General features: G+C 30.7%; 1 protein-coding gene and 1 long non-coding RNA gene across 11 annotated transcripts in view; both read left to right on the top strand.

Annotated features, from left to right (window-relative positions):
- The window catches only part of LOC122522092 (octopamine receptor beta-2R-like), a 60,747-nt gene extending 36,139 nt beyond the window's left edge, over nt 1-24,608 (top strand). For 2 of the 10 annotated variants that reach the window (XM_043642897.1, XM_043642927.1), the window contains exons 2-4: nt 20,384-21,577; nt 21,901-22,128; nt 24,218-24,608. In XM_043642897.1, the coding sequence (XP_043498832.1) occupies nt 20,577-21,577; nt 21,901-22,128; nt 24,218-24,311 (1,323 nt within the window). In that variant the 5' untranslated portion in view covers nt 20,384-20,576 and the 3' untranslated portion in view covers nt 24,312-24,608. Of the gene's footprint in view, nt 1-6,519; nt 6,642-13,407; nt 13,656-14,709; nt 14,819-19,720; nt 19,815-20,383; nt 21,578-21,900; nt 22,154-23,225; nt 23,293-24,217 lie in introns of those variants that run through there. The other 8 variants (XM_043642910.1, XM_043642902.1, XM_043642942.1 and 5 more) reach the window with 8 other exon arrangements.
- A 168-nt stretch (nt 24,609-24,776) lies between these two features.
- LOC122522587 lies at nt 24,777-25,359 on the top strand. Its single transcript, XR_006305108.1, has 2 exons — nt 24,777-24,984; nt 25,017-25,359. It is a non-coding gene; the product is annotated as an uncharacterized LOC122522587 (long non-coding RNA).
- Nucleotides 25,360-27,896: the final 2,537 nt, after the last annotated feature.

Genomic DNA, 27,896 nt, shown 5'->3' with positions numbered 1-27,896 from the left:
TAGCATAAATGCTATTGTGCCTGGTCGGCCATTTCTGGTTGACCATTGAATGTGCATGTTCATTGTTCGCACTTGTTCGTAACGTTGTAATGTAGTAACGTTGTTAAAATCCAAATAGGTGTAATGGTAACGCTTGGTGGCACCATTATGGTCCTAACAAAGAACACCATAGAGTTCTGGCATCGTGTTATTCGACGAAGATGCATCCGGTTAGCATAATCAACAGTACTCAGCAACAATTGGCTTTTAATTATCAACGAGAGATTATTTCATTTTTTTGTCTTATCTTTGATCTTGACTTTGCATCAGAAAAGAAAAGATCAATTCTTGGGGGATCGAGTTTAAATTAAAATAAAAAATAAAATAAATTATTAATAAGAGAATATAAAATACAATTTTGGAAATGAAATGTGAACGAATTGGAAGAAAATATATAGGAAAATGCGCGTATGTGTGCTTCATTATTTATATAAAAAATTTCTAAATTATTTTCCCTTTTTTTCTTATCGGTTATTAAATTGAATGTCTTCGAATTAAACAGAATAAACAAATTTAATCGAAAACGGAGAACGAGGCAGATCTCTTGTTCGAAGTACGCGTCATGTTAAAAAAGAAAGAAATAAAACTGGCGCCTCGAATATGTTTATTCAATGAAAATTTAAGTATAATCCAAATGTTATGTTTTCTTGGACGGAAATACGAAATTCTTAGAATACGATTACGTTAGATTCATTTTAGAGAATCTCGTAAATATGGTTGACAATTTTTTGACGTAATTCGTCAAATAAGAGGACAAGTAGTAGGTGGTTTGTTTCTTTCTACGATGTGTGTATAATGCACGCCAGTTTTGCCAATTGACTCGAATAAAATTCACCGACTGTTGGATGTGAATATTTCAGTTGCCAAAGAAGCACCACCACCACCACCACCACCACTACCACTACCACCATCACCATCAGTGTGCATATGCATATTGACGAAATTAGCATGAGTGGAGTTTAACGAGTAGGAAGAATGTTGTTTCGGGAAAATGCTATCATTTAAAAAAAATGACTATCATTTAAAATACGATACGACATTGTATTGTTTACAGATAACGCCACCTAGTCTTTTAATTATTTTCTTTCCCTGATTTTTTTTCTTTTTTTAATAACAATCTTATCGCTTTCATTTGTGAAAAATAAAAAATATTGTTTAACAAATTGTTACTTGCATTATCTTTTCTTTTTCTATTATTTTACTTATTTTCAATTAACATTTTGTATTTCTATGAGAAACACCGTATGCACACGCTTGAAATTATGCATTTACATATACATATAAAAAACACGTAGATATTGTATAAAAATAAATCTATAGATAAATTGCATATGTTATAATAGTTATCGTAAGTTTGTCTATTTATAGAAGAAATAACATGAAAGCAGGTAGATAAGTATATATCTATATGTAAGAAGAAACTACCTTGAAATTTAACGATCGAACTTATACATATACTATGTACTCGAATAAGAGTTTCACTCTTGATTATAGCAAAATGTTTTAGATTTAGCCTAAATTTTCTTACTCTATTTCTCATTATGAGAATCGTAGTGAAGAAGGTAAGAGATAGTTGGAAAAGTAGAGGAGGAATAGGTGGGCGAGGAAGGAAATTAAAGGCTAGGGGGTTTAGAATAAAATTATGCAAAGTCCGAAGATTAACAGGGTTGTCAACGTTTTAGCGATAAATCTGGACACAGGAATTCCGTGCTTGCTTGTTATACCCGTCATTATTATTCCTACCGAGCTCTCATTACCGAGTTGCTTCAGTTGGAATTTCAGTTGGATTTTCGCATAAGTGTGAAACACACACACCTACACACATAAACACATTCTCTGTCTCTCTAATAATACACACGTATACATACACACACACACAGATACGTAGATACAGTACTCGTGCTGCGGCAGACCGGTTGCTGCTGATGATTCCAGTAGAAACCATTTTCTACGTTAAATGATGACAAAAGGAAGGAAATATTTCGTGACGGGTAAACGCTTTTGTTGTTAATTTTGAATACGCGTTAAATTTCTCGCTTTCTAGCTAGCCATTTATATATATATTTCTTTTTATTTCGTTTTTCTTTTTTTTTTGTATATAATTGGAACAATTAATAGTAACGTTTAACGAGGATTTGAAAGAAAAATAAAGGATGTTCTATAACGAGCGACTACGTATGACGAATGGGAATTCAAATTTGATGTTCGATAAATATTATGGAGAAAAACAAAAGATAAAATAAAATAAGAATTTATATGCGAGCCGTGTGATTATAATTTTCGTAAATTCATTAAATTTATATAATTATATAAATATAATTTTATATTTTCAAAGCAAACGAAATAATAATTGATAAATTGTTGTATAATAATTTATCGTTGATTAGTTTTAAGAACTATAATCCTAATTATTGAACTAACTTTTTGTTGCCTCTTTTTTTATTTCTTTTTTATTTTTTTATTTAAAACGAGGATTTAAATGCAAAAGTTTTTATTCCGATTTTGTTTTCCGATGAATTTTTACACGTCAAATCACGTTTTTCACATCTTTTAGTTTTACCATCCCTTTAGGTTTGGGCGTTCAACGTACAAAGTTTGTTGGTGATATAAGTAAAGATACAAAAATATAAAAAGGGGAATAAAACACAGAGATATACTTTTCCATCTTTCTCTCTCTCTCTCTCTTTCTCTCTCTTTCTCTTACTCGCAAACTTCTTCGTCTTTCATCCCAAAACTTTTTCATTTTATCTTTCTCACGAACCTTTCCCTTGGGGGAAAAAAAGAAAAAAGAAAAAAAAAAAAAACGAGCTATACTACGCGTATCCTAAATCTCGAAAAACGAGTAGGCTCCTATACAAAAAAAGAAATAGTCTGCAAAAGTATACTAATTAATCACGCGCGAATCAAATTTTCTTTTTATTTCATTTTATATTTCTTAGAGAGTTTATTTTCATTCTATTTTCTCGAATCGAAAATCATTTGGATTTCAACGAAATTAGGATGATCATTTGTGGGTTTTTCTATGTAAGTCGCGTAACAGCAACACACCGGCAACGTTTGTTGGTTGGCTCGAAAAGTTGCGTTCTCTTAGGAAGAAATGAAGTTAGTAGTTATTACTAAAATCCCTAAGGTAACTGCTGCTGCTACTTCGAAATTGTTTAGGAACTTAATCAAACTTTATAAATCATCCTCGTTTAAAAGAACCACGAGCAAAAGTTATACATTCCTCTGCTCTCACTCTCTCTCTCTCTCTCTCTTTCCTTTACTTTCTGTTTCTCATTTGCCAGACGATGAACAATTAAATTTACCATGAACTATCCCTAAAATGATTAATTTGTAATACCTAATTAAGATTTTTCCCTTTAATATTAAAATAATTATAAATAATCAGGATGAAAATTATTGATCAAATTAAATAAATTACATATACGTTAATAATAATAATAATATTAATTTTTCTATTTATTTCCTTTTTTATTCGTATTTGTTAATATTAAAAGACAATGCAATATTCTTTTATAAATAATATCAGACCGATTTTTCGAAAAAAAAAAAAATAAACAAAAATGATTGGATAAATTTTCTATTGTAATTAAAAAGAAGGAAAACAAAAAAAAACAAAATATATACATATATATATATATATATATATATCGAGTCAATTTGATTTAACATACGAATTTTTATAGTAAAGTAATAATCAAGTGTATTATATAGTTGACAAATTAGTTTTAACTTTATCGTTTAAATCAACCACGAATTGTACGCACGTACAAACTCGTCAGAGATTCCCCATCGACGACGGTGACGACAACAACAACAACAACCACGACTATGACAACGACAACGACAACGACAACGACGAGATCATTTTCACGGATAAACGAAAAGTTTCTATCGTTTATTATGTAACTCGTTTCTAACTACTACTACAACTATTACTATTACCACTACCACCACCATCGCTATTAACTTGCTTTTGTATAACGAAAGAGAGAGAGAGAGAGAGAGCTTACATAGTACGTGAACCGATATTCCGAGACAGGAACATTTCCGTTTGCAGCTAGTACTCGCGCAAACTCATGCGGCAGGTTGGTTGCCGGGTATAGTACTTTTGCATTTTCAAAATAGGATAACTCGAAACTTTAACTTTGTTTCCCCTTTTATCGTAATATATTACGACAAAAGCTAAACTGGAACATTGGGTATATCTATTTTCAAAGCTTCTTTTCCTCCATTACCACCCCTTCCCCCTCCTCCCACTCCCACCCCAACCCAATCCCTTACCCCTTCTTCCATTGTTTCTTGTTTTTTTTTATCGAAGTATTCGTAATTTAAAAATCGTTTAATAATTTTATTCTAGAAAGTAATGGAATCATTCTTTTTATCGATGTTTCGAAAAGAGGAGGAGGAGGAGGAGGAGGAGGAGGAGAGGGAAAGTGGAGGATTCATTTATGTAATTTGAGAATAGGATAAATTAAAATGCTTCTTCGTTTTCTTCGTTTATATTTTCACGGAGTTATTTACCATAACTAATAAGAAATAAACTTTTATCTACAAAATAATTATTCCTTTTATTGTGGGGATTAAATCATTTATATCAATTTTCTGGTTATTTTTATTATCATAATAAATAGAAAGAAAAATATTGAAAATCTTTCCTCCATTCTCAAACCTTTGCTTTCACAAGAGATATAAATAATTGATTCAATGTATTTGATGTTGAAAAATATACTGAAGTATTCAATCGATATCATCCTTTTCAATCTGATCGATATATATATGAAAATGGTTATGAAACATGGTGAGTTCTATTTGCTTCGAAGTTTCCTTTAAAAAATGAGTACTCTCATTGATGGTAAAGGAGGAGGAATAGAGGAATTGGAAGAGTAGGAGGAGGAGAAAGAGGAAGAGGAAGATAGAAATACTTGATAGCATACATCAAGGCTGTCTCTCGAGATTCCGGAAAGATTTTTCTTTTAAGGCGTGCACTCTTATGAGTGCAAGTTGGATCCAAATATTCCTTAGGTGGGCATCACACGTGCGAGTTTTTGAAATTTCTTTTTTTTTACTTATTGTCCTATAAAAATTAATATCATAATATATTTTTCAAATAATTAAATAATTAAATAATCGTAGAGAAAGAAAATGGTATTAAATGGTTGAAAATATTTATAGAAATACGAATGTTCGAACGTTAATTTATTATTTTGTTAGGATAAATGTGTTACTCAAATGTAAATATAATATAAAATATAAACGTAATAAAGAAAATTGATTTATTTGTATAGAATATTATAACGACATATTTTTTTTTTTTTATGGCAACACTATCTTGGAAAAATTATAATTTATATATATATATTTTATAAATATAATTATATTTATATTTTATTTAAAATTTGATCTTTAAGAGGCATTCGTTATTTTGAAATTATATTCGTACTACTCTGACAAGATGTTGAATTTTCCTATAACACATCACCACCACTGTCTTGAAACCAAAAAAAGGAAGAACAAGAAAATGACGTTGAATTTTATTCACGAATAAAATTCTCGTACTCGTACGCAAACCCGCCTCCTCTTCCAAAAAAAGAAATATTGAATTTTCTTATTACACATAATAATCACCACCGTCTTGAAACCACCATGGGTAAAAAAAAAGAAAAAGATAAACAAAGAATGACGGAAATTCATTCGCGAATAAAAATTTTATCCCAAAAACACATAAAAAGATATTATGTTAGTTTCCTTCCCCCTCCCTCAATCCCTCACCCTCCCGCCCCCGTATATATGTAACAATAAGAAAAGAAAAACTTGTCCTCATTGATTTCAAGTTGTAACGGATATATCGAATACACATATATACATACACACACACACACACACACACACACACACAGATATACACTAAGAGAATATTTGAACGTCAGCACTAGCAAAGTCGGAAGCTTGTTTTTCTAGTCGAGGTTTCAGTCTTGTTTAGTTTCCGTCGATAACAGTAAGGCAAATACACGTGCAGGTATGTGTATACCTTACTCCTGTGAAACACTTTATCGGTTTATTGGTCCTGGGAAAACACTGTTTGTCTCTGATATTTCCATAAATCTCCATAAAATGAGATCTTCCTAAATTTTATCTAAATGTTCCCTTCCCCTTCCCCATCCCCATCCCCATCCCCATTCGAATACGTTTTTCGATTTCACGTATTTAAAAAATATTATTCAATGATTCAATTGTTTCATTCATATGTCCCACCCCCACCCCCGATCGATGTTAACACAGTCAAACGAAACTGAGCAAACGTATGAACAAAAAAAAAAGGCTAAAGATTTAAGAGAAGGGCAGGAAAAAGCGAATTTACCCTGAGGCGGAATAAAAACAACAACAACAACAACAACAACCCCCTCCTCCCGTCCACTCGATAAATAAAATTCCGGACGGGAAAATCAAAAAAGAAAATGTTACGTGCGTGTCGAGGAAGAATCAATTCGTCTTTGACCTTCGAGTGTTAAACGTCGCGTGAGCTAAAACTTTGATCGCTCGTAATAATGTGTGTTCGTCAACTGCATTGCGATGATTAATTTAAGATCTTTCGTGAGGTAAGAAAATATTTACTGGCCAGTGTTATTATGATATTTCGCGATTTTGACCAAGGTCGTGTAACTTGACGACAACTAAACGATCATATTATATTTCCTGTATATTAAATATATACATTTTATTCTTCACACAGACCTTTTTTTTACTATACGTGTAACGTAATCGTTTTTAATTGGATTCTCCTCACGTCGGTTCCTAGAATGTCGTAAGTGTTCTTTTTTTTCTTTTATGTTTGATTAATGATAAAAATATAAAATAATAATAATAATAGTAACGATGAAGGTTACGTTATCAGATTTTTACGAATGCAATGATCTATTTTGAGAAGGAATATTTTGTAGAAATGTAAACTTAATAGAGCAAACAATTGCAATGTTATTATAATTATAGATGTAATAACAGTTTTAATAAATATAATAATAAAAAGGAAAAGAAATAGAGAGAAATAAAAATGTTCTTACAAAAATAATAATAATAAAAATATATTTAATAGTACAGTAATAATACTATGTTAATTATATGATATTAAATCGCAACGTAAAAACGATAAAATGATGTGGAAAAAAAAATAAAAATAAAAGATAAAAGATACAAGATAATGAAATACCTCCTCTCATTCGCATTTTATCATCCTATTATTAGTTTGAAAAAGTACTATAAGCAGAGTTCTGGTGCACGAGGGAAAGAGATTTACGTACGAAAGTAGAAAGTCCTTTCATTAGGCAGACGCAGGAGAAGGGTTTAGCAATGCTCGGACCAATATGATTACTTCACCTTGTTAAAAAAAATGAGAGCATACTTTTTCATTAACTTTTATAATCAAAAACTTCACATTTATACGTTTTATTTCTATCAAAATAACCATTAATTCGTAATAAACTTAATAACCGTTTCCTTTTCATTTTATTCGAAATAAATTCAATAATATTCGTTTTAGTTATTTCCGTTTATTATACGTTTTAATTTTTCATATTAAAACGTATATTTATAAAAGTATTGAAAAATCTTGAAATTATTTAAATAAAAAAAAAGAAAATTTAATTAAATATTACAATGTAACATAAGTATAATAAAATTAATTAGAAATTAAATATTTAGAAAGAGAAAACAAAATGTATGCACTTCGACAACACGTATCAATGATTATAATTCAAGGAGTTAAAAATTTATTTTGACGAATTTTTATATCAAAAGTTTTGATTATTTGTCATGTAAATAAATGAAATCGATTGAAACCTTTAATTCTAAAAAAACAAAAAAAAACATTTAACAATTCATTGACACCAACAAACAAGAAGAAGCAATTAAACGATACGAATTTCTAAATGCAACGAAGAGAACGAAACAACGAGGAGACAAATGTTATCCACCATTCGTTCCATATTTTTGAATAACAAAAGTCGTATTTAGCATATTAAACGCGTGTCTCGGGTATTTTAACTCTTAGATGAGCCAATTTCTCTCTTTCCTTCTTTAACTGCTTTTACAAATCTGAAATTAGTTGAAACGTTGGTTAACGAGAATCCCCCACTCGGATTCTCAGCATAATTTAGTACCAACCAATTGCGCTAAGAACTAACTCAAAGTATTCCGAGAATAATCAAAGAACTACTCGTAGTACAATTTTAAATAAAAGGAAAAAAAAAAGAAAAAAAAAAGAAGAAAATAAAACAAATAAATACAAAAGAAAAAGTCTTACCAACTCGATGGAAGAAGAAGAAGAAGAAGAAGAAGAAGAAGAAAAGCACAAAGGGAAAGAAGAAAAAAGGATAATAATTTTCTTTGAATAACATGAATAAATTACCTCCACCTTTTGCCTCCCTCCCTCCCTCCCATTTAATAATAAATAATATAAGGAACATTCCCGTGAACATTTTGCAATTTTTCTTCTTTTCTTTCTATTTCATTTATGAACATTTCACGAATATTTCAGGAACATTTACCCGACATTTACGAACATATTTTTATTCACGGACATTTAAGAATTCTTTTCTTTTTTCTTTTTTTTTTTTTCTTTCGATTTCATTTCACGAACATGTGACGAACATTTTCCGAACATTTATTGTTCAAGGAAATTTGGAACATTTCTTTTTCTCTATATTTCATTCGCGAACATTTGACGAGCATACTTACTTATTGGCATAATTATTATTATTTTTCGTTCAATTACGAACGAGAATGTATCGTATTAGAGAATTTTTTCGTTCTTCTTGTTCTTTCTTCTTGTCTTCTTCTTCATTCTGGTAAGGGGGATGATCATGAAGATTGAATATAGTTGGCGAAGAAAATAATTTATAGATTTATTAGATCCTTAAGTTAGATACGCGTAAAATGAAACGACGCAGTGTGACCCCAATTCAAAGTTTCATTGCTTTATATAGGTCTCTGATAGCAAAGAGTAGCAGCAGCAGCAACGATGATATTCTCCAACAGATAAAAGTTTCTTCCATCCCTTGTTCTTTTTAACTTATCTTCTACCACTCAACCCCCAAACACACCGAGCATCCCAACACTCAACACCACCCAACATTCACTCGAGAGTCCTTCTTCTTACCCCACTACCTTTCCACGTTTTTATATCATGAGAACAACCCGAGTATGGTCGATATCTCGATAAAATTTTCTATTCAAGACAAAAAAAAAAAGGTAAAAAATAAATTCGCTATTCCGTTACAGATTAAAACTTTCTTTTTTTCCATCGTTAACTGTTATATCGAATAATAAAGATAACATTTATCCGAACAATTTTTCTTTAACGACGTAAGACAAAAGTTTGCGAAAAAGTTTCGTAAAAAAAAATGTATTTAAAGAAAGAAAGAAGAAAATTAATCATAAGAATCTATCGAAGAAGAGGAAAAAAAAAGTAAAAACCAAAAGGAACATTTTGTTTTTTAAACGAAGAGGATGACGGTATTAGGAAGAAAATTTCCTAAGAATGTAAATAAGGATGGAATCAAAATGTTATACGTGTTTTTTTTTTTCTTTTTAGACGGGTAAATCTTTTCGTGTAATTTAGCAATGGTTTTTTTTACTTTTTTTTTCTTCATTTTATTCATCTCAAGCTAGAACAATATAAAGAGAAAAGAAGGTAAAAATGTTATACGTTGATGGAGATCGTGTTTTATACTTTGTTTTTTTTTTTTATATAGAGATTTAATCAAATGCCTTTCGAAACAGATTAGTGTTTCATCTTGCAATTATTTCGCGAACGATTTTTATCAAATATTGAAAGAGAATGGTTAAAAGTATTAAATCACTTTCTTGTTCCCTTTTTATTTCTGTCCTTTCTCCTCTCTATTTCTCTCTTTTTCAATTCGTTAACGCAGGATTTTTGACGAGCATTGAAAAAGTCATGAATAGAAAATGCGAATGACGTTAGAACGTCACAAGATCCGGCGTAATAATTTTATTGTGTATTATTACAATTGATACACCGTTAATTTCTGCAACGTTCATTTATACGAGTGGCATTTAATTTAGTTTATGAAAATTCACGAAAGCGAAACAAGAGATTTCATATATATACTAAACTTTTCGTAAATCATTTTCAAATATGCTGACAACTTTCATATTTATCAGAATTATATGTAACTGTAAATATAAATGCATAACCTGTGCCCAGTAATCGTTGATAATTTTTTAATTTTTATATATAAAAAGGAATTAGTTTTTTAATTTATCACGTAACATTTGACAAAATTTTATTCATATTTTCATGTCAAAGTGAAAACAAGATTCTCTTTTTTCTTTCTTTCATTTTTTTTTATATTTAAAATTAAAAAAAAAACTGATTTACAATAAATCTTCTTAAAAGAATTCAGACGAAAGAATTAAAAGTATTGAATGAAATCCTTTGGGATTTTTTCATCGAATAGTTCAATATATTATATATATATATACCAGGATTCGTTAAATCACGATAGAAAAGTGGAAAAACGTGTATTCTTTGGAGAAACGAGTACATTGGTCATGAATTATGTAGATATTCCAAGGGGGCACAGGAATGAGCAAACGAAAAATAGTAGAGAAAGAAAGAAAGAAAGAAAGGAAGACTTGATTGGAATGATTTTCTAGATTTTTCCTATTATTTTTAAAATAATAAAACTTCATCCATAATCAACTGAAAATTCATACAAAATATTCAATCCAATTTCATCTTTTAACAATAATTCGACAAGTTTCGTATATCAAATATTTTCTCGTCAATTTTTAAATAATAAAACTTCGAACGTTTAATTTAAACAATCAATTTCCTCCCCCCCTCCCACCCCCCACTCAGCGAAAAAAATTGTTACAAATTATCGATTTAATTTTATGACTCTATTTTTAATCGATTAAATATTAATATTTATTAAAAATCATGATTTTAACATAAATCGTTAGAAAGGTCTTTGAGTATGTAATAATAGTAAAGCTTATTCAATTGAAATTGTAAATTTTGATTTCTCACTACGGTATAATTGCACACTAGCCAAACAACCAGTTCTACTATTGATGAATCCAAAAGCGTAAAATTGATAATAGCAATCGGCGATCGTGGATACGTTAACAACTTCGAAGTAATTAAATAGTAATTAGGTTATCCGTTGTTCTATATGGATACATATTACCTACATACGTTTTACATATAGGGATATTACTTACACAAATGTAAACCTTTATGTTAGTGTATACGTGCACGCGAACATTCGAAAAGTTACGTAATCGAGGCTTTGGATTTTAGGTTGGAAAAAGAGAATAGGTATTCTCTATCCTTGAACAATAGCAATGAATATTCATTTAAGATGAATGCTGAGTTAGTAACTTTGCTTTTTATCTGCCCCTTTATTATTTTCTTTCTTTCTTTCTTCTACTTTTCTTTTTTTTTTTATTATTATTCGAAAGACATTTTTTCCCCAAAGTTTAGAAAAGAGAAAGGTCAACCTTTTTTTTTTCTTATTTGATTTTATTTTAATTTCCTTTTTTTTTTTTTTTTTTTTCATTTTTCTTTTCCTGTAAAAATGTTTAAAGGTTAAAAAGCACGTGCGTGACCGAAGTAAAAGGTAGTTCATGGTTTGATCTAAAAATAATTTTTCATTAGATAATTTTCGACGATGCCTGTTTTTTGAAAACAAGTTTGGAATAGAAACACGCGCGACGATTAGGTTTTTATATTTTATTTTTATTTTTAAATTAAATTTTCCGCTCTCTTTTTAAGATTGAAAATAGTAGATGTGGTGAGTATTAGCCGTGTTAACGATAGTTGCTGTATGCACCTATATATGTGTATGTATATATATATATATATATATCGATTTAGTAGTTTCGTATGTGCGCAAATTCCACGTAGTTGAGAGATAAATTTTCTGAGATTATTTTAGATAGGATTAATCTCGGTAGATATTATCGCGACATTAATGACGGGGATTTACGTTTAATAGCCAATGATATCTTTCATATTTATGTACATATATATATACTAGATTGTAAGGAAAATTTATGCAGATTTATAAATAAATAAATGCTATTCTATTTCACAATTTTGTACACATAATAAAATTTATATATTTACATATATGTGGGATGCGAGCACCTCCAGTCAAACTTAAATAGGCATTCGTGAGGAGATTGGACGGTGGGCCCTGGATAGCTCAATGGTTAAAGAGCAGTCGCCCGGAAAGCGGAAGATCCGGGTTCGAGTCCCGGTCCAGTCAGTCCAACGACCCAATTTTTTCACGAATCCTACATATATATATAAAAATATAAAATCGAATATTATAAATTTATTTATCCAAATCCTGACTCGCGAAACGTGACGAAATCATGCCAACGTACACATCAGACACATTAATTTATATTAAAACGAATAAATAGGTTAACGTAAGATAGAGAAATGTATACGAAAGAAGTGGACAGGATATTTCAAACTAAATATAATAAAAAACGAGTTGTCGGATAAAAAGAAGAGGAAGAAATTTCGAATTGTTTCTAGGAAGAACCAGAGTAAAACGAGTATAAAGAGAGCAAGAGAGAGAGAGAAAGAAAGAGAGAATAAGAGAAAGTAAGAAAGAGTAAAAGAGAATGAGAGAGAATGAGAGAGAGAGAAAGAAAGAGAGAGTAAGAGAGAGAATAAGAGAAAGTAAGAAAGAATGAGAGAGAATAAGAGAGAATGAGAGAGAGAGAGAGAGGCGACTGATTGCAAGTACGGCGACGAGCCTGTTCTCGTAGCCAGGATCGATATGGATTTGCAGGGACTCGGGAGGCTCGTAGAGCTCGTCGGGATATATGCTAAATTAGCGAGGATACAAAACGCCCCTCGTCGCTCGAGGAAATGCGAGAAATTCTCATTACGGATCGTACGGACTGCTCGTTTACGGGAATACGAAGAAAGTCAAGAAAAAAAGAATAAAAAAGATAAATAAGGAGAAGAAGAAGAAGGAGTAAACGAATGAGAAAGAGAAAGAAGGAAGAAGAATGTAATAGAAAAGAAAAAAAAAAGATAGAAAGGATTATTAATGAGAGAATTAAAAAAAAAGAAAGGATGTTAAATGATAGGAATAAAAAAAAGAAAAAGGAAGGGGAGAAGAACGAACGGGGACGAAATAAAATTCAAGAAAGATAATGATTGGGGAAAAGGAAGCGAAAATAATATAATATATTCCAGAAAAAAAAAAAGGAAGATGAAGAATAAAAAAATATTTTTCGTGAAATAAGAAGAAGGTAAGAAGAAGAATATAAAACAAGAAGAAGAAGAAGGAGAAGAAGGAGAAGAAGAAAAATGTAGTAGAAAAGAAAGAAAGATAGAAAGGATTATTAATGAGAGGATAAAGAAAAGGAGAAGAATAAAGGGTACGAAGTAAAATTCAGGAATGATAATGATTTGGGAAAAAGGGAACGAAAATATATTCGAGAGAAAAAGATGAAGAACACAAAAATATTCTTCGTGAAATAAGAAGAAGAAGAAGAAGAAGAAGAAGTTAACGAAAGAGAAAGAGAAAAAAAAGTTCGTCAATGAATATTCCAGATTCCGTGAGGTATGCCCTTGGCCAACCTAAACCGTTGAGAATTCTACATATATTTCATCTTATTCTTCATCTCTTTCTTTCTATCTCTCCCTCTCTCTCTCTCTCTTTCTCTCTCTTTCTCTCTCTTTTCTCTCTCTCTCTTATTCGGTCTCTCAAGTCTCGTTCTTCCAGCAGTTCGACGAGACCGGATGCGTACGATTTTCATGCTCTTGCGAACCCGTTACGTGACTTGATTCTTCTTACTTCGAACGGAAAAAAGACAAAGTTCTTCTGCTCCCTCTCTTATACATTCCCTTTCTTTCTCTCTTTCTTTTCTTCTCTGTCTTTCTATCTTATTTTTGATCTTTAATATATGTTACGGTCAATCAAGATAATCCGGAAATTCTATAAAAATCCTCTAACAATATATATTTTGAGCATGTTTTTCTTAAATTGTTCGATTAATCTATAAAATGCTCAGAGGGTTTTGATCAATCTAAAATATATGCTTAAACTAAATATATCAATCTAAATATATGCTTAAATATGTTTATAACATGAAGGAGAGGGGGAAGGAAAAGCAAAGTGATCTTAAACTTTTGCAAGTGAAACAAACCTGAAGAAAATTGAAACATTTGTACACAATGTTAGTAACAAGTTTAAGTTAATCTTAAGTTATCAATCGAAAATGTACTTCGATAAACGTTTCTCCGTTCAGGCGTTGCTTCAGGGCTTTCATTCACTAAAGTTAAAATTGCGTTAGAGTTTTTTTTTGAGCAAATGCTTCTTTCAATTTGACGCAACCCTAAAAATAATCAGAGAAAATTTGTAATGAAACGCTAATAAAATCTGATGAGTTTCTTAACAAAGTGCAACTATGCAACATGTGCAACTCAAGCATATATTCTGTATTGACCAAAAACATTTGAGCATTCTACAGATTGACTAGGCAATGTACTAAAAACATGATCAAAATATGCAATACCTAATCTTAGTGAACATTTTATAGAATACCTGGATTCTGTACATCAACTTTAATATACACCTTTATATCTTATTTTTCTATTTTATGTGTTTTTATCAGGAGCAGATTCGTGCACAGGGATTTTCTTCTATTTTATCAATCTAAAAACGTAACTGTAAATCAAAGATAGAAAGAAAGAGGATCTTTGGATTAGCTGCTGTGGTACCTGGTAAATACTACTCCATTAGTTTTATCTTTTCGATCTATTTATTTTTCCTAATTGAACGTTTCTCAGTTTGTTCAAAGCTACTGCTTTCTTCCTCCCTCACTCTCCCACTCTCTATCTTGTTCTCTTTCTTTCTTCATTAATATGTTTTTGTTCTACCTTCTCCTACAATGAGGAAAACCTCGTACGTTCATTATTTCCAACGGAAAATCGAAAATTAAATCACTTTGTTATTACACGAATAAAATATTATCTCTCGTATTTGTTCAACATTTTCGATGAAGTATAATTTCTAATTACTATCGGTTTAATTAGCTTACGTATCAATACTGATTCAAGAATTAAAACTGTCTACCTGACAATATATTGCCGACAGTATTTTTAAGTTCTGATTTATTTTTGTGTCATAAATAAAATTATATGATCAATCTGTTTCAATTGTTTTTTTTATGTTATTTTCTGTGATTCTCAACGGAGTACTTTATCCTTCGTAAAAAAGATAAATCATCGGAACAGTGAAAAATAAAATAAAGTTAAATAAAATAAAATATAATATAAAACCGCTGTTTTTTCCGACGCTTGGAAAATGACGTGACTTTTCTCTCCTTGACGTTCCTATTCTACTTCTAATTCCTTACGTGCCATCGCGGAATGCGAATAAAGAAGACGCGACAGAACGGGTATGCTTTTCCTTCAACGACGAGTCGCGTCGCATTTTAACCATTTTCTCTCTCTCTTACTTTTCCTATATTTTTTATTTCTTCAAATGACGTGTAATCTCAAGCATTTTTATTCTTCGAGAGATGCAACCTAATGTTATTTAAATTTTTTTTAATTCCATTTCATTTCATTACATTTCATTTCATTACATTTCACTTCATTTCACTTCATTTTATTTTATTTTATTTTATTTTATTTTATTTTATTGTTTCTCCTTTTATTCCTTGTCACATTATGTTACTTTCGTTAATTAATATTTTATTGAAATGCCGATTGTCTTCTTTTTTCGTATGTATTTGTGTCATCATAAAAATACATAAAATATGTCGTATTTTATGCAAAGTAGTCAAAGAGTGTGTTAAACGTATGCAAAAGATATTTAAATTTTGTATTATATTGTTTCGTCATGTTACATTTTGTTATTTTTTTTTTTAAATTTTATAGAAACATTCTTCCTTTTTCTATGTTGAAACTGTAAATAACTTGACATTTTGAACGACTAATTTTGATATCTTAATTATTCGCGAACGTTAGTAATTTGGAGTATTTCTTATTGAAATTTAAACAACGCTAACGTTATCATTAAAATACCGAATGAAAAGATAATATATATTTTACCCACTGATTCTTCGTTCGGTCTTCCAAATAATTTGATAAATGAAAAAAAGTAGATACTTTTGTTTTTGTTTAAATATAAAATAAACCCAGAATAAATGTTAAATGCATCCCGTTAAATCCTTTGTTTATAATACGAATCTCGTTGGAATAATATTTTGTTGAACATATTCTTGATTCCATGATAAAATTGAAAAGGTTAAAAATTACGAAAGAAAGTCGAAAGAAAGTCGAAAGAAAGTCGAAAGCTCGGCTTTACTTTGCTCGATAAATTTGAAAGTAACAATCTATTACACTCGTCGTACTCTAACTTCTAAATTACGGCGATCTCTCGAAAGAAACGACGTCGTTCAGTCTGATTCGATATTCGATTCTATCGATATCGATCCATATATACTTATCCCACAGTACGATTCCACTCAGGTCAAGTTTTTCTTTTCTTTTCTTTTCTTTTCTTTTTTTTTTTTTCTTTTAAATGGAAACTTGAGAATGGCTTACGTTTTTAAATCGAGAAAACCGAATAATATATTATACCGAAACTACTACCTAGTTTTTCTCATTCTCTTCTGCGTTCTATTAAGAATTCAGCTTAACTTTACAAAATTTTTGAGAACGTTTTGTTTCATACTCTTTGAATTATATCGCAATAATACTTGGAATCTCGTTAGAACTTTTTTTTTCGAGCAATGTGCATTTGATTATTATACTTTTGCATTAAAATGTATCTATCTATGTTCAAAGGGTAACGTATCAATGATATTTTTTCGAATGAAATTCTAAACTAATGGCTATTGTTCAAAGGTTGTCACGTAAAGTTAAATAAAATGTATTAATTATTATAATAATTCATTGGTAATATAGATACGAAGAAGATTAAACATTATTATGATATTTAATTGGCCAATAAATTTGTCCGATTTTTACCGTATTGTTTAATCATATTTTTTAATATAATCGAATAGAGAAGTGGGGGATGATTTAATGTATAAAAATAAGTCACAAAATAAATGGGAAAAATGTTTACGTTCAAATTACCCTTCTTACTAGTCGTACCAGTGTTTTGTTCTAGTTGGTTTAACTAATGGAGATATTAACCTAATTTATTTAGTAATTAAGTGATAGAGGTGGGCTAATCTTTTGGTGTACAAAACACATTTTTTTTAAAGTGTTCTCTTAAGGATGTAAAAGTGTACTTTAATATTCTATTTAAATAGATGATAATTTTTAATTTGTAAACAATTAAAATTTCTTTTATTAAACTTAACGACTGACTCAAACCATTTTATTTGTATTACAATTAGTACCATCTGTTACTTTTTCTTCGTTTTCCTTTTTTTAAAATTTGTATTTAAATTTAAAGAACTTTTTCATTCTACTACTAAAAATTATACTTAAAAAAAAGAAGAATGTTTACATATAATCCGTTAAAGGATTAACCTAACTGTATAATACTATTTTAATATCTGCAAGAACCAAAATTAATATCCTAATGAAATTCTACGAAAACATTTAGTAATAATATTTCATTTTGAATCACTCTGTATATCCTGTTCTTTAATCGTGCTCAGTAAATAGACAATAAAACCGACCATTATATATTTTATAGTACCATATATACATAACGAATTGTATTAGTGTTCTCTATTACGTGAACATATTCTACGTTTCTCTAGATTTTTTATTTATATATGTATATATATATATTTTTGATGACACAGTATAATAAAAGCCAGTAGCGCATGAAAATACCCCACTTGCGATAGCATCGATTAGGAGAGAAAAGAGATAGTAAAAGCAATATCATTTTATATATCATGTGAACGTTTCTCGCACGATACCGAGATAATGCATCATCTTTCATAAAATGTGGTTTGAAGATGATGCGTTTTGAATAGTACTTGAAAAGATAAATCGAATGAAAACGGAACAAATTTCTTTGCCATTTAGTATCGTGAGTGACTTATTTTTTTCTTTTTTTTATTACTAAGAAATTGTACAAGTGAAAATTCTACGAATTCGAATAGAATTTTACGTGAATGCATTTATTTGTCCGCCTGTCTGTCTCTGTCTATAAGTTTATTTCATTTTGATAGAAGCGTAAAATTTGATATAAGATCGTTATCTCAAGATAAATTCGATATTGTGTGAAATTTACGTGTGCCACTCGTAGATTTTATATTCCATCGTTGGAATCATGAAAATTCAATTTCGAGATTGAAAGATGTTTTAGTGTTGAAGTTCATTGAACCTTATTCATCCTTCTCTCTCTCTCTCTTTTTATCTATCTATCTATCTATCTATCTATCTGTCTAGGTATCTATCTTTTTCTTTCTTTCTTTCTTTTTATTCGTGAAATTGCATGCTGAATACGATGCAAACAAGTTCGGATTTTGTAGAAGGAAATACTGGGAGCTTTTGAGATATTCTCGAAACATCTACATCTTTTTCCATTTTCTTTTTAAGCGTATGCGTATATATGCATATTTGTATTTGTATATGTTGGTAGACGTATAAGAAAGTGATTTATATATATTTAATACTTAATAGCGTTTAATAATATTTTTTTTTTCGATTTATTTCAATGCAAATTTTTCAATGTTTTAATAGAAAATCTAAATCGCAGTTATTTTGTTCTTTTGTCGTCACTTTTTACAATGAAACATTTTCACAAAAGTTGCAATTATTTTTTACGATTACACGATAATTCTTAAAAATTACTCATACAAATATTCACTTGCATTCGAACGTTTTACTGTGTGTTTCATTATTATTAAATATAAAAATACGATACCCCATAATTTACCTAAAACAAATTTAAATATCTTTTTTATATAAAAAAAGTATTTAATTTCATTAAATGTAATTCTATCAAATGCATTTAAATTTACTCGACGAGCAAAATTTAAATGAAAATTTGTAACAAATTAAATTGATGCAACAATATTTTTCTCAAAATGTTCTCACATATGTTACATATTCGTTTGCATTCAAATATTATACTCTATTTAATTATCACAAACACGAAAGAAAATTACATCAAAAATGTATTTAAAAAAACGAACCTAAATAAATATAAAATAAAATTGTATCTATATACATGTTATACAAATTGCATCTAAAAACAAATGTTTCTCCATACATATACGTATATGTACTCCTGTTATTGGCTAATAATTCTTACCACAACCCCCATCATCATCATCATCCTCCTTTTTCTTCGTTATAATAAAAGAAGAACAATGAAAAATATGAAGAAAGAAAATATGGTGCATATATATTTTATAAGGAAAAACGTTGGCTCGTATACACACATGCATATTATACAAACATATACGTATAGAGAAGAAATAGGTGTATCATCACCTTTTATTTTTCCCACTACTCGATGAAGCGTGCTTATCGTCTTACCCGACGTTTTCTATACCAACCCGGGGGCGAAGGTAATCGACCTAAATTTACCGGGAAAAACAGTGGATTGTAAATTACGTGCACAGGATGAGTGTACTTGACACAGCCCTGTCCCGTCAAACCGACCATGCTAGATGAAGAGAGAAAGAGAACGCGTCATTCAAGGTTACCTGCTCTTCCGCTGCGTCCTCGTTTCGAGTGGTGACAACCGAGAGAAACTGTCGCGAAGATATAAAAGCCTTCAAGAGAGTGAAATGTATATGCAAAACTCTCTTTCTCTTTAACATACACATACACATACACAATCGTCCTCTCATTTGCGCGCGCGCGCACACACACACACACACACACACACACGCTCAAACGGATATTTCAAAAGACGTCCGCATGAGAGATTATCGAATTTTCTTCGAATTATTTTTCGAACAAGTGAAAAAAAAATACTCATTTTTCTATTTAATTTTTAAATGATATTGCAAATAATACAAAATAATATAAATAAAATTGCGATGGTTCCGATTTATTTGAATTGATTAGGATATAGGAGAAAAAATGCCTTTGAACTTTATCAAATGTTTCCAAATTGAATTGAAGGAAACTTGTTTGCAAGTGTAAAAAGCGTTTAAAAAGATTTTCAATGATTGCTTGTTAATCGATCTTAGCGTTCGACGTTAGCACGCTAAATAGAATCTAATAGATAGGAGGAGGGTTTTAATTCCAAGAGGATTTCTTTAACCTCTTCCCCTTTTTGGTCTGTCTTTTCGATCAATAGGATTTGTCAGAGAGTGTACAAATTAATTGAAATAAGTTTATTTCTCGTTTCAGATTATAAGAAGAAGAAGAAGAAGATGAGGATCGGTCTAATGTTGATTTGCCATGACGTAAGATTTAGTAGTTAATAGTCGAACTGGTTTAAAAAAAAAAAAAAAAAAAAAAAGAAAAAAAAAGAAAAAGTCAGTTGAAGCGGATAAAAAGAAAGCAAGCAAGCAAGCAAGAGGGGAGGTTTTTGGGTGATAGAATGACGACGCTAACGACAGCGTCAGATCGTCCGGAGGGCTCGTTGGTAGGCGTGACGTCAGTCCTGGACTTAGCCTCAAGTGGTAACATCAGTTTTGTGAGCAATGAGAGCAAGGAGTCCATAAAAGAGGATCCTTGGCCGGACTTATCCTTAACAATATTGAAAGGTTGCGTACTCGGTTGGATAATAGTGATGGCCGTGTTCGGTAATTTATTGGTAATGGTGTCGGTAATGCGTCATAGAAAATTACGTATAATAACAAATTATTTCGTGGTTTCATTGGCACTAGCCGACATGCTCGTGGCGATGTTTGCGATGACATTTAACGCTAGCGTACAAATCAAAGGTAAATGGCTCTTCGGTTATTTCATGTGCGACGTCTGGAACTCGTTGGACGTATATTTCAGTACGAGTTCGATTTTACACTTGATGTGCATATCCGTCGATCGTTATTACGCGATAGTTAAGCCTCTGAAGTATCCCATCAAGATGACTAAGAGAGTGGTCGCGTGTATGTTGCTCGCTTGTTGGATATCACCAGCTATCATTTCATTCGTACCGATATTCAACGATTGGTATACAACTGTCGAAGATAGCGTACATCGACAGGATCATCCGGATGATTGTGTTTTTCGTGTTAACAAGGGTTACGCCATTGTATCCTCGAGTATTTCTTTTTGGATACCGTGCACCATCATGATGCTTACTTATTATTCGATATTCAAAGAGGCTAATCGTCAAGAAAAACAAATGCACAGTCGTCTAGGTAACGCAATGTTATTAAGCCATAGGCCGAGCAAAGATTTGAACAATCTCAACGGCGAACTCAACAGCGCCGGTTCATCGAAAACTTTAACGCTCAACGAGATTAGCACGGACCAATTGCATACTCCTACCAAAGACAAGAACATGATGAAAATGAAGAGAGAACACAAAGCCGCTAGGACATTAGGAATCATCATGGGCACGTTTATACTCTGCTGGTTACCATTCTTTCTATGGTACATTATTTCATACCTAATCAAAAACAAAAATACATTTATCAATTATAATGAAGATTTTGTTGAATTCCTTTTACAAATTTCTCACACATTTTTATATATTGTCAATTCTTAACACAAACTTACTTGTGCCCGCCCAGGCCCACAAAATTCTAACGAATTTTGGAGAAAAAAGTTTTGTTTACAAAAAAAAAACAATAATACATACAGGATGATATCGGTATCATTTTGAAACAAAAATAATACACATTTAGCTAAATATATATTATAATAAATAAATAAAAAGGTAAAGAGAGAGATATTTCTGATAATCTATTTTATAGGTACGTCATAACAGCACTCTGCCGTACGTGTCCCTGTCCGAATATCGTCATAGCAATCCTCTTTTGGATAGGATACGCAAACTCGGCGTTAAATCCGCTGATATACGCGTACTTCAATCGTGACTTTCGGGAAGCTTTCAAGAACACCCTACAGTGCGCCTTTTGTTCACTCTGCAGGCGGCAGCCGTCCGATCTCGAAGCGTTAAACCTCCGCCGGCCGTCCCTAAGGTACGATCTGGTCTGACACTTCGAGGTATGCACTTCGTTCTCTCTCTCTTTCTCTATCTATCTATCTATCTATCTATCTATCTATCTATCTCTTTCTATCTTTCTATTTTTCTATAACTCTTGGTCCATTTTCCATTTCTAGTTAGACAACTCATTGTTCGGTGTGTTCTTCTCTTCTAACACGTTTCTTTTTTTCTTCGCTTATTTCTTTTTTTTTACCCTTCTTTTGCAATTTTTCCTTTTAGTTAGCCCTTTTTCTTCTTCTAGCACACTTTCACCGCTTCCTCTTTTAGATTTTACCGAAGATAAACGTCGGCATGGAAAAGCCTTCTTTTTTCTTCTTTCTTTCTTTCTTTTTCTTTTTTATCTATCTCTCTATTTTTCTATATCTTTCTCTGTCTGTCTATCTGTCCGTCTTTCTTTCTTTCTTTGTTCGTTCGTTCGTTCGTTCGTTCGTTCGTTCTTGCTAGATATTGGCACCTGCTTGCAACATCGGAATCACAAGGAGAGAGCAAACGAACGTGTTTAAATGGACGAGAAAAATCTCGTTTGGTGTCACATTTTTCTTATACCAGCAAATCCTAACCTTTACTAACCCCCCTTTACTCTTCTAACCCTTCTCTACCTATAAACCCTGCTAGTCCCCCGACCGTTGTGTCAGGGATGATACGAAAGTTCTGTCACGTCAAAGTCTTTTTAAAAATCGCACTAAATTTTCTCTTCATTTATTAATTTCTTTTTCTTTTTCTTTTTCTTTTATCTTTTTCTTTTTCGTTGTATTTTTCATTGCGTCTTATTGATCGTTAATTTGAAACACGTTCCAAACAAAACGGAACTTTAATCTTTTCGTCGTCGAGGCTCGTTTGTTGCGTGTCCTATTTTATGATTTTCTACTTTTTCTTCTCTTAAACACCAATCCTACTTCTTGTTTTTGTTTTGTTGTTTTGTTGTTTTGTGGAAATATCGGACACTTTTTTAGGGTAACTTTTGTTTTGTTTATAGTCGTATAGACCACGTGTGTGTATATCTGTGTGTACCATTTGAAAATCGTCGAAGAAATAATATACGGGGTACAATACCTCCTCTTTTGATTTTAGGATAAACGACAGGACTTTTGAGTCAGCCGAATACACGGAAAGGGTATGAAAGATACACTCTATCAAACTGAATTAACAGCGTCAGGTACTGTGGAATAATGCAATGCACATCCCCCCGACCACACCCTACCTTCTCCGTTTATTAATTCTATCGTGTATTTGTATATGTATACACAACTTTATATATTTAATATATTATAGTATATAAAGGATGTCCCCAGTTTCCCTCTTTCCCACAAAATTTCACCAGCATATTCCATAAGTAAAATAATTAAAAAAAGAAAAAAACAATGTTTTTTTATTTTCTCTAATTTTGACCTATAGAATATACTGGTAAAATTTTGCGAGGAGGGAAAAAATTAATCTAAAATTAATGCATATATTTAATAATAAATATAAATATATGTAAATATATATATATTTATTATATATATGTTATATATATATTTATTAATATAATTAAATATAAGTATAAAAATTAAGAAAATATCGACGGATTTGTTACTCGCGAAAAATAAATGAATTCTTTCAGGCCTATCCATGTCGCACGTACACATAAATATTACAAATATGTAGTATACAAAATGCATGCTTAAACTTCATAACAAAAAAGAAAAAGAAAAGACCAAATTTTTAATATACTCCGCATAATTAAATTGCAACAATTGCATAGTCATTACGCTGCTATCATTATTTACTATTATTATTACTATTACTATTTTTCACGCTATTTTCTAATATCTTCTATCTGCTCTATCAAATACTTTTTTCTAACTCGCATAAATGTTTAAGTGTTTATACCACTTTAGAAAAAAAAAAAAGAAAAAAAAAACAAACCAATCATTTGAAATTCTTTAAAAATTGTCAAACCAGACACGAAGGATCGATCCACATGAGAACGTTTAATAAAATAAAAATAAAAAGACGAACAATTTGTTCAATAAACAAAAAAAATACTTTTCAGTGATAGATCAATGATCCGTTTATTACAGGTACGATGATCGAACGAAGAGCATATACACGGAAACGTACATCATCAAACACAACGATCGTCGGAGATCGAGCGAATTCGGCAGCAGCCTTTGAGAGACTCTATAACGTGATCTTTTGACAAGGTCAAACGATCTTTTGCTGTGTTCCACGAAGAAAAAAAAAAGAAAATGAAGAAAAAGAAATGAAAATTAACAAAACAAACAAAAATTATTCGATCGATACGTAAAAAAATACACCCAACTTCGCGAAACGAAAAATACAAAATAAAGAAAAACAAGGTGAGGGGAGGAAGGATGGACGGAGGGTGGATGGGTGGTGGGTGGTCGGTGGTTGGCTAGAAAAAATAAATGACAAAAAATTAATAAAATTAAAAATATTACTTAAGCAAAACTTGAAAGATCGAAATCAAACAAAACGAAAAGGAGAAGAAAAAAGAAAGAACGAAAGGAGAATTGGATTCGAAAAAGTAAGAAAAAGATCGTGATGGATGTATAAGAAAAATTTACGAAGATGATCTCGAATAGATTATTTTTGCCTTTCTGTGTATCTCTCTCTCTCTCTCTCTCTTTCTGACTCTCTCTTTAATCTTTTAATCTAATTCTAATAATGTAAAAAATGGAAGATAGAAAAGAAGTATTACGTAGATAATATCATACACGTCTTTAATCGAGCATTTTGTTCCCTAAAAGCGTTACCCCTTTTACTAAGGCCTCTTATGTGTTTGTAAAAGAGTGAGTGAGACAGATAGGAAAAGATATATATATATGTATATATATATATATATATATATATATAGAGAGAGAGAGAGAGAAAGAGAGAGAAGGATAGAAAGCTTTACGCGCGTTTTAATGAAACGTGATAAAAGCAAGGAAGCAAGACGAGCCTTAACGTAGTTTCGTTTAATACTTCCCCTACGTTCGACGTCCTTTGATTCACCTCCTCCCACCCCCTTCTCCGTCAGCTCTTTCCCTCCAACTTCCCTACCCCCTCGCCTTTAATCGTAATTGACGTTCAAAAAACGTTTTTTCATCTCTGCCAATTGCAATCGATAACTCGATTGTCGAAGAGAGCTCGTCGAACAAAGGCTACAAAAATGAAACGCGACTAGAAAGAAAGAATGAAAGTGTGAGAAAGAGAGAAAGAGAGAGAGAAAAAAAAGGGATAGAAATGGTGTTAGAGAAAAAGAGAAACTTGGTGGTGAGGATAGGAATGGTGGGTGGGGTTGCAGGAAGATGATGAGATTCGAATGCAAGATAAATGACGAGTATCATGGCCTAAAAAAAAATCTATATACATATACATATGTATATATATATTTATATAGATTTACGTTAAATCCTTTACTATAAGACATGTTCGCTTTTCAAATGATACTAAATCGGTGCTAAAGTTTCATTCACGAGAAATTAGAAATTTAGAAAATGTCTACGTAAGTGCTGCGTGGGTATATGTGTTGGTGAAATTCTGAGGGAGAGAGAATTTTCGTATAATATCAAAAGAAACTTATGTTTAATATTTTAGATTTAAAGATATTAAACCCGATCTTTTATTTAATATTAATTAATATAGAAAAAGAGAAACAGAATGAGAAATAGATGATTATATTAAGTTTGAAATATTTCTTATAAAAGAAGATTAATTAATGTTTGCTATTTGTACAGTGAAATCTTATCTTCTTCCTCTCTCTCTCTCTCTCTCTCTCTCTCTTTCTCTCTTTCTTTCTTTCTCTCTCTCTCGCTCCCTTTCTCTTTTTCTTACTTTGATTTAGAATCTTCAAATACTCTGCAATAATTTCCATTGAATGCATCATAACTAATTCATAGTACTACGTTTTTCAATAAATAAAACGTGATATATGATTACTAATCAAATGAATGTTTAATATATTTATACAAAAATATCTCTCTCTGTCTCTCTCTCTCTCTCTCTCTTTCTTTCTTTCTCTTTCTTGTGTTTTTTTTTATTATTTCTAAATCTTTAAATTGCTTTTAAACAATTTATTCATTCATTCATCGATCCTATCGATTTTATTTCTTGTTTATTCGACTTTTTTTTTCTTAATTTGTATTATTAAATGCGATAAAATTGGTATAATAATTATCTAACAAAATGATCCAACACAAGATACGATACTAATCACCCCAAGAAGAATAAGATTGAAAATCAATTTGAAGGGAAAGCAAATCTCGTTCTAATCCCGATAAATAATTTCTTCAATGCCGTGGGATTATTATTCGATCGATATTCGTACAACACGCGATTAGAAGTGTATATAATATCAGTATGTTTGTGCAAACGCGTGTGTGCCTGTGTGTTTGTGTGTAATCATTTATGGGCGTATAAGCATGTGATAAATCGAAATGTAGCGATATTACCTATTTTTACATAATTCTATTTATTATTATTATTATTATTATTATTATTAGTATTATTATTATTATTATTATTATTAATTGTTGTTGTTATTGTTGTTGTTGCTGTTGTTGTTATTATTGTTATTAGTTATCGCTATAAATAATATTCTTTTTTCTACCCCTTTAAGGCTGACTAGTTTAAAAAATAATCGCCATATTAATTAATTCATTACTCTAATAATCTATTCGTATATCTTTCTTTTCGTTTCTTTAATATTATTTACTTGTAACATGTATATACATGTATATATGCATACATTTATTCTCACAATTTTATGTGTATTTATATATATATATATAATGTATATGCATATATGCATATGTTCATTTGTGAATACGTGTATATTATTCTTATTATTATTATTATTATTATTATTATTATTATATTTATTTATATCAATCGTTGTATGTATTTGTATTATATTTCGTATAAATCTCACGTTTAATGAGATGCTTGTAATTACGTTATTTACAAAAGTGTGTGGGTGTGTGTGTGTATTTGTGTATTTGTGTATGCATGTGCGAGAGAAAGAGTGAGAAAAAGTAATTGGGGCGGAGTCAAAAGTTTCGTTCGTATTTTAATGGAAAAGTGAACCCAATCAAGCTTTTTTTGTTGTTACATATCTCGTATCCAGCGTTCTAAAAAAATGGTTTGAAAAATTGTTTTTACGTTCGATATTTAATTCATTATCGATAATCATAACTGCTTAATGTGCCGGTTTTGATTAAATTATTTTTCCATCATTTTATTAACTTTCTTTCATCAATTGAAGTCGATCAGACCGAGCTCGCATCGTTGACATTTTAATTTTCAGACTGATAAACGCACGAACCAGCTTTCTGCCACCAACACCGATCTACATCGCATCGTGTTCATAAATATCATACATTTTTTGTTTTATCAGCCTGACTGATATTCTTCCCTGTTTTTTGTATTTTTTTTCTCTTTTTTCTAATCAAATTTCCAAAACGTATCGAATGAACAAATATCGCAACTTGTTGTTTATAATTGTACTCTGTAACGTGTCAACTTTCAAATTCAATCGAGCATTGCCAGATCCGATTAATATTGCAAGAATTATGCGATTCTAAATCTATACAAAAAATACGAAGAAACTTTTTCACCGACCCCCCCCTTCCCCCCGATATATTACGTAAATATATTATTCGTCGATCACAGAAGAGAACTGATTAATCATGCAATAAAGTAAACATTATGACGGCTTTTTAAGACGTTCCCTTAGGTAGGTGTATAAATAAAAAT

This window comes from Polistes fuscatus, unplaced genomic scaffold (assembly GCF_010416935.1).
Source record: "Polistes fuscatus isolate 324 unplaced genomic scaffold, CU_Pfus_HIC Scaffold1, whole genome shotgun sequence".
NCBI classification, from domain to species: Eukaryota; Metazoa; Arthropoda; class Insecta; order Hymenoptera; family Vespidae; genus Polistes; species Polistes fuscatus.
Note: the sequence above shows the minus strand (reverse complement) of the source record. Positions and strands in the feature narration are given on the sequence as shown.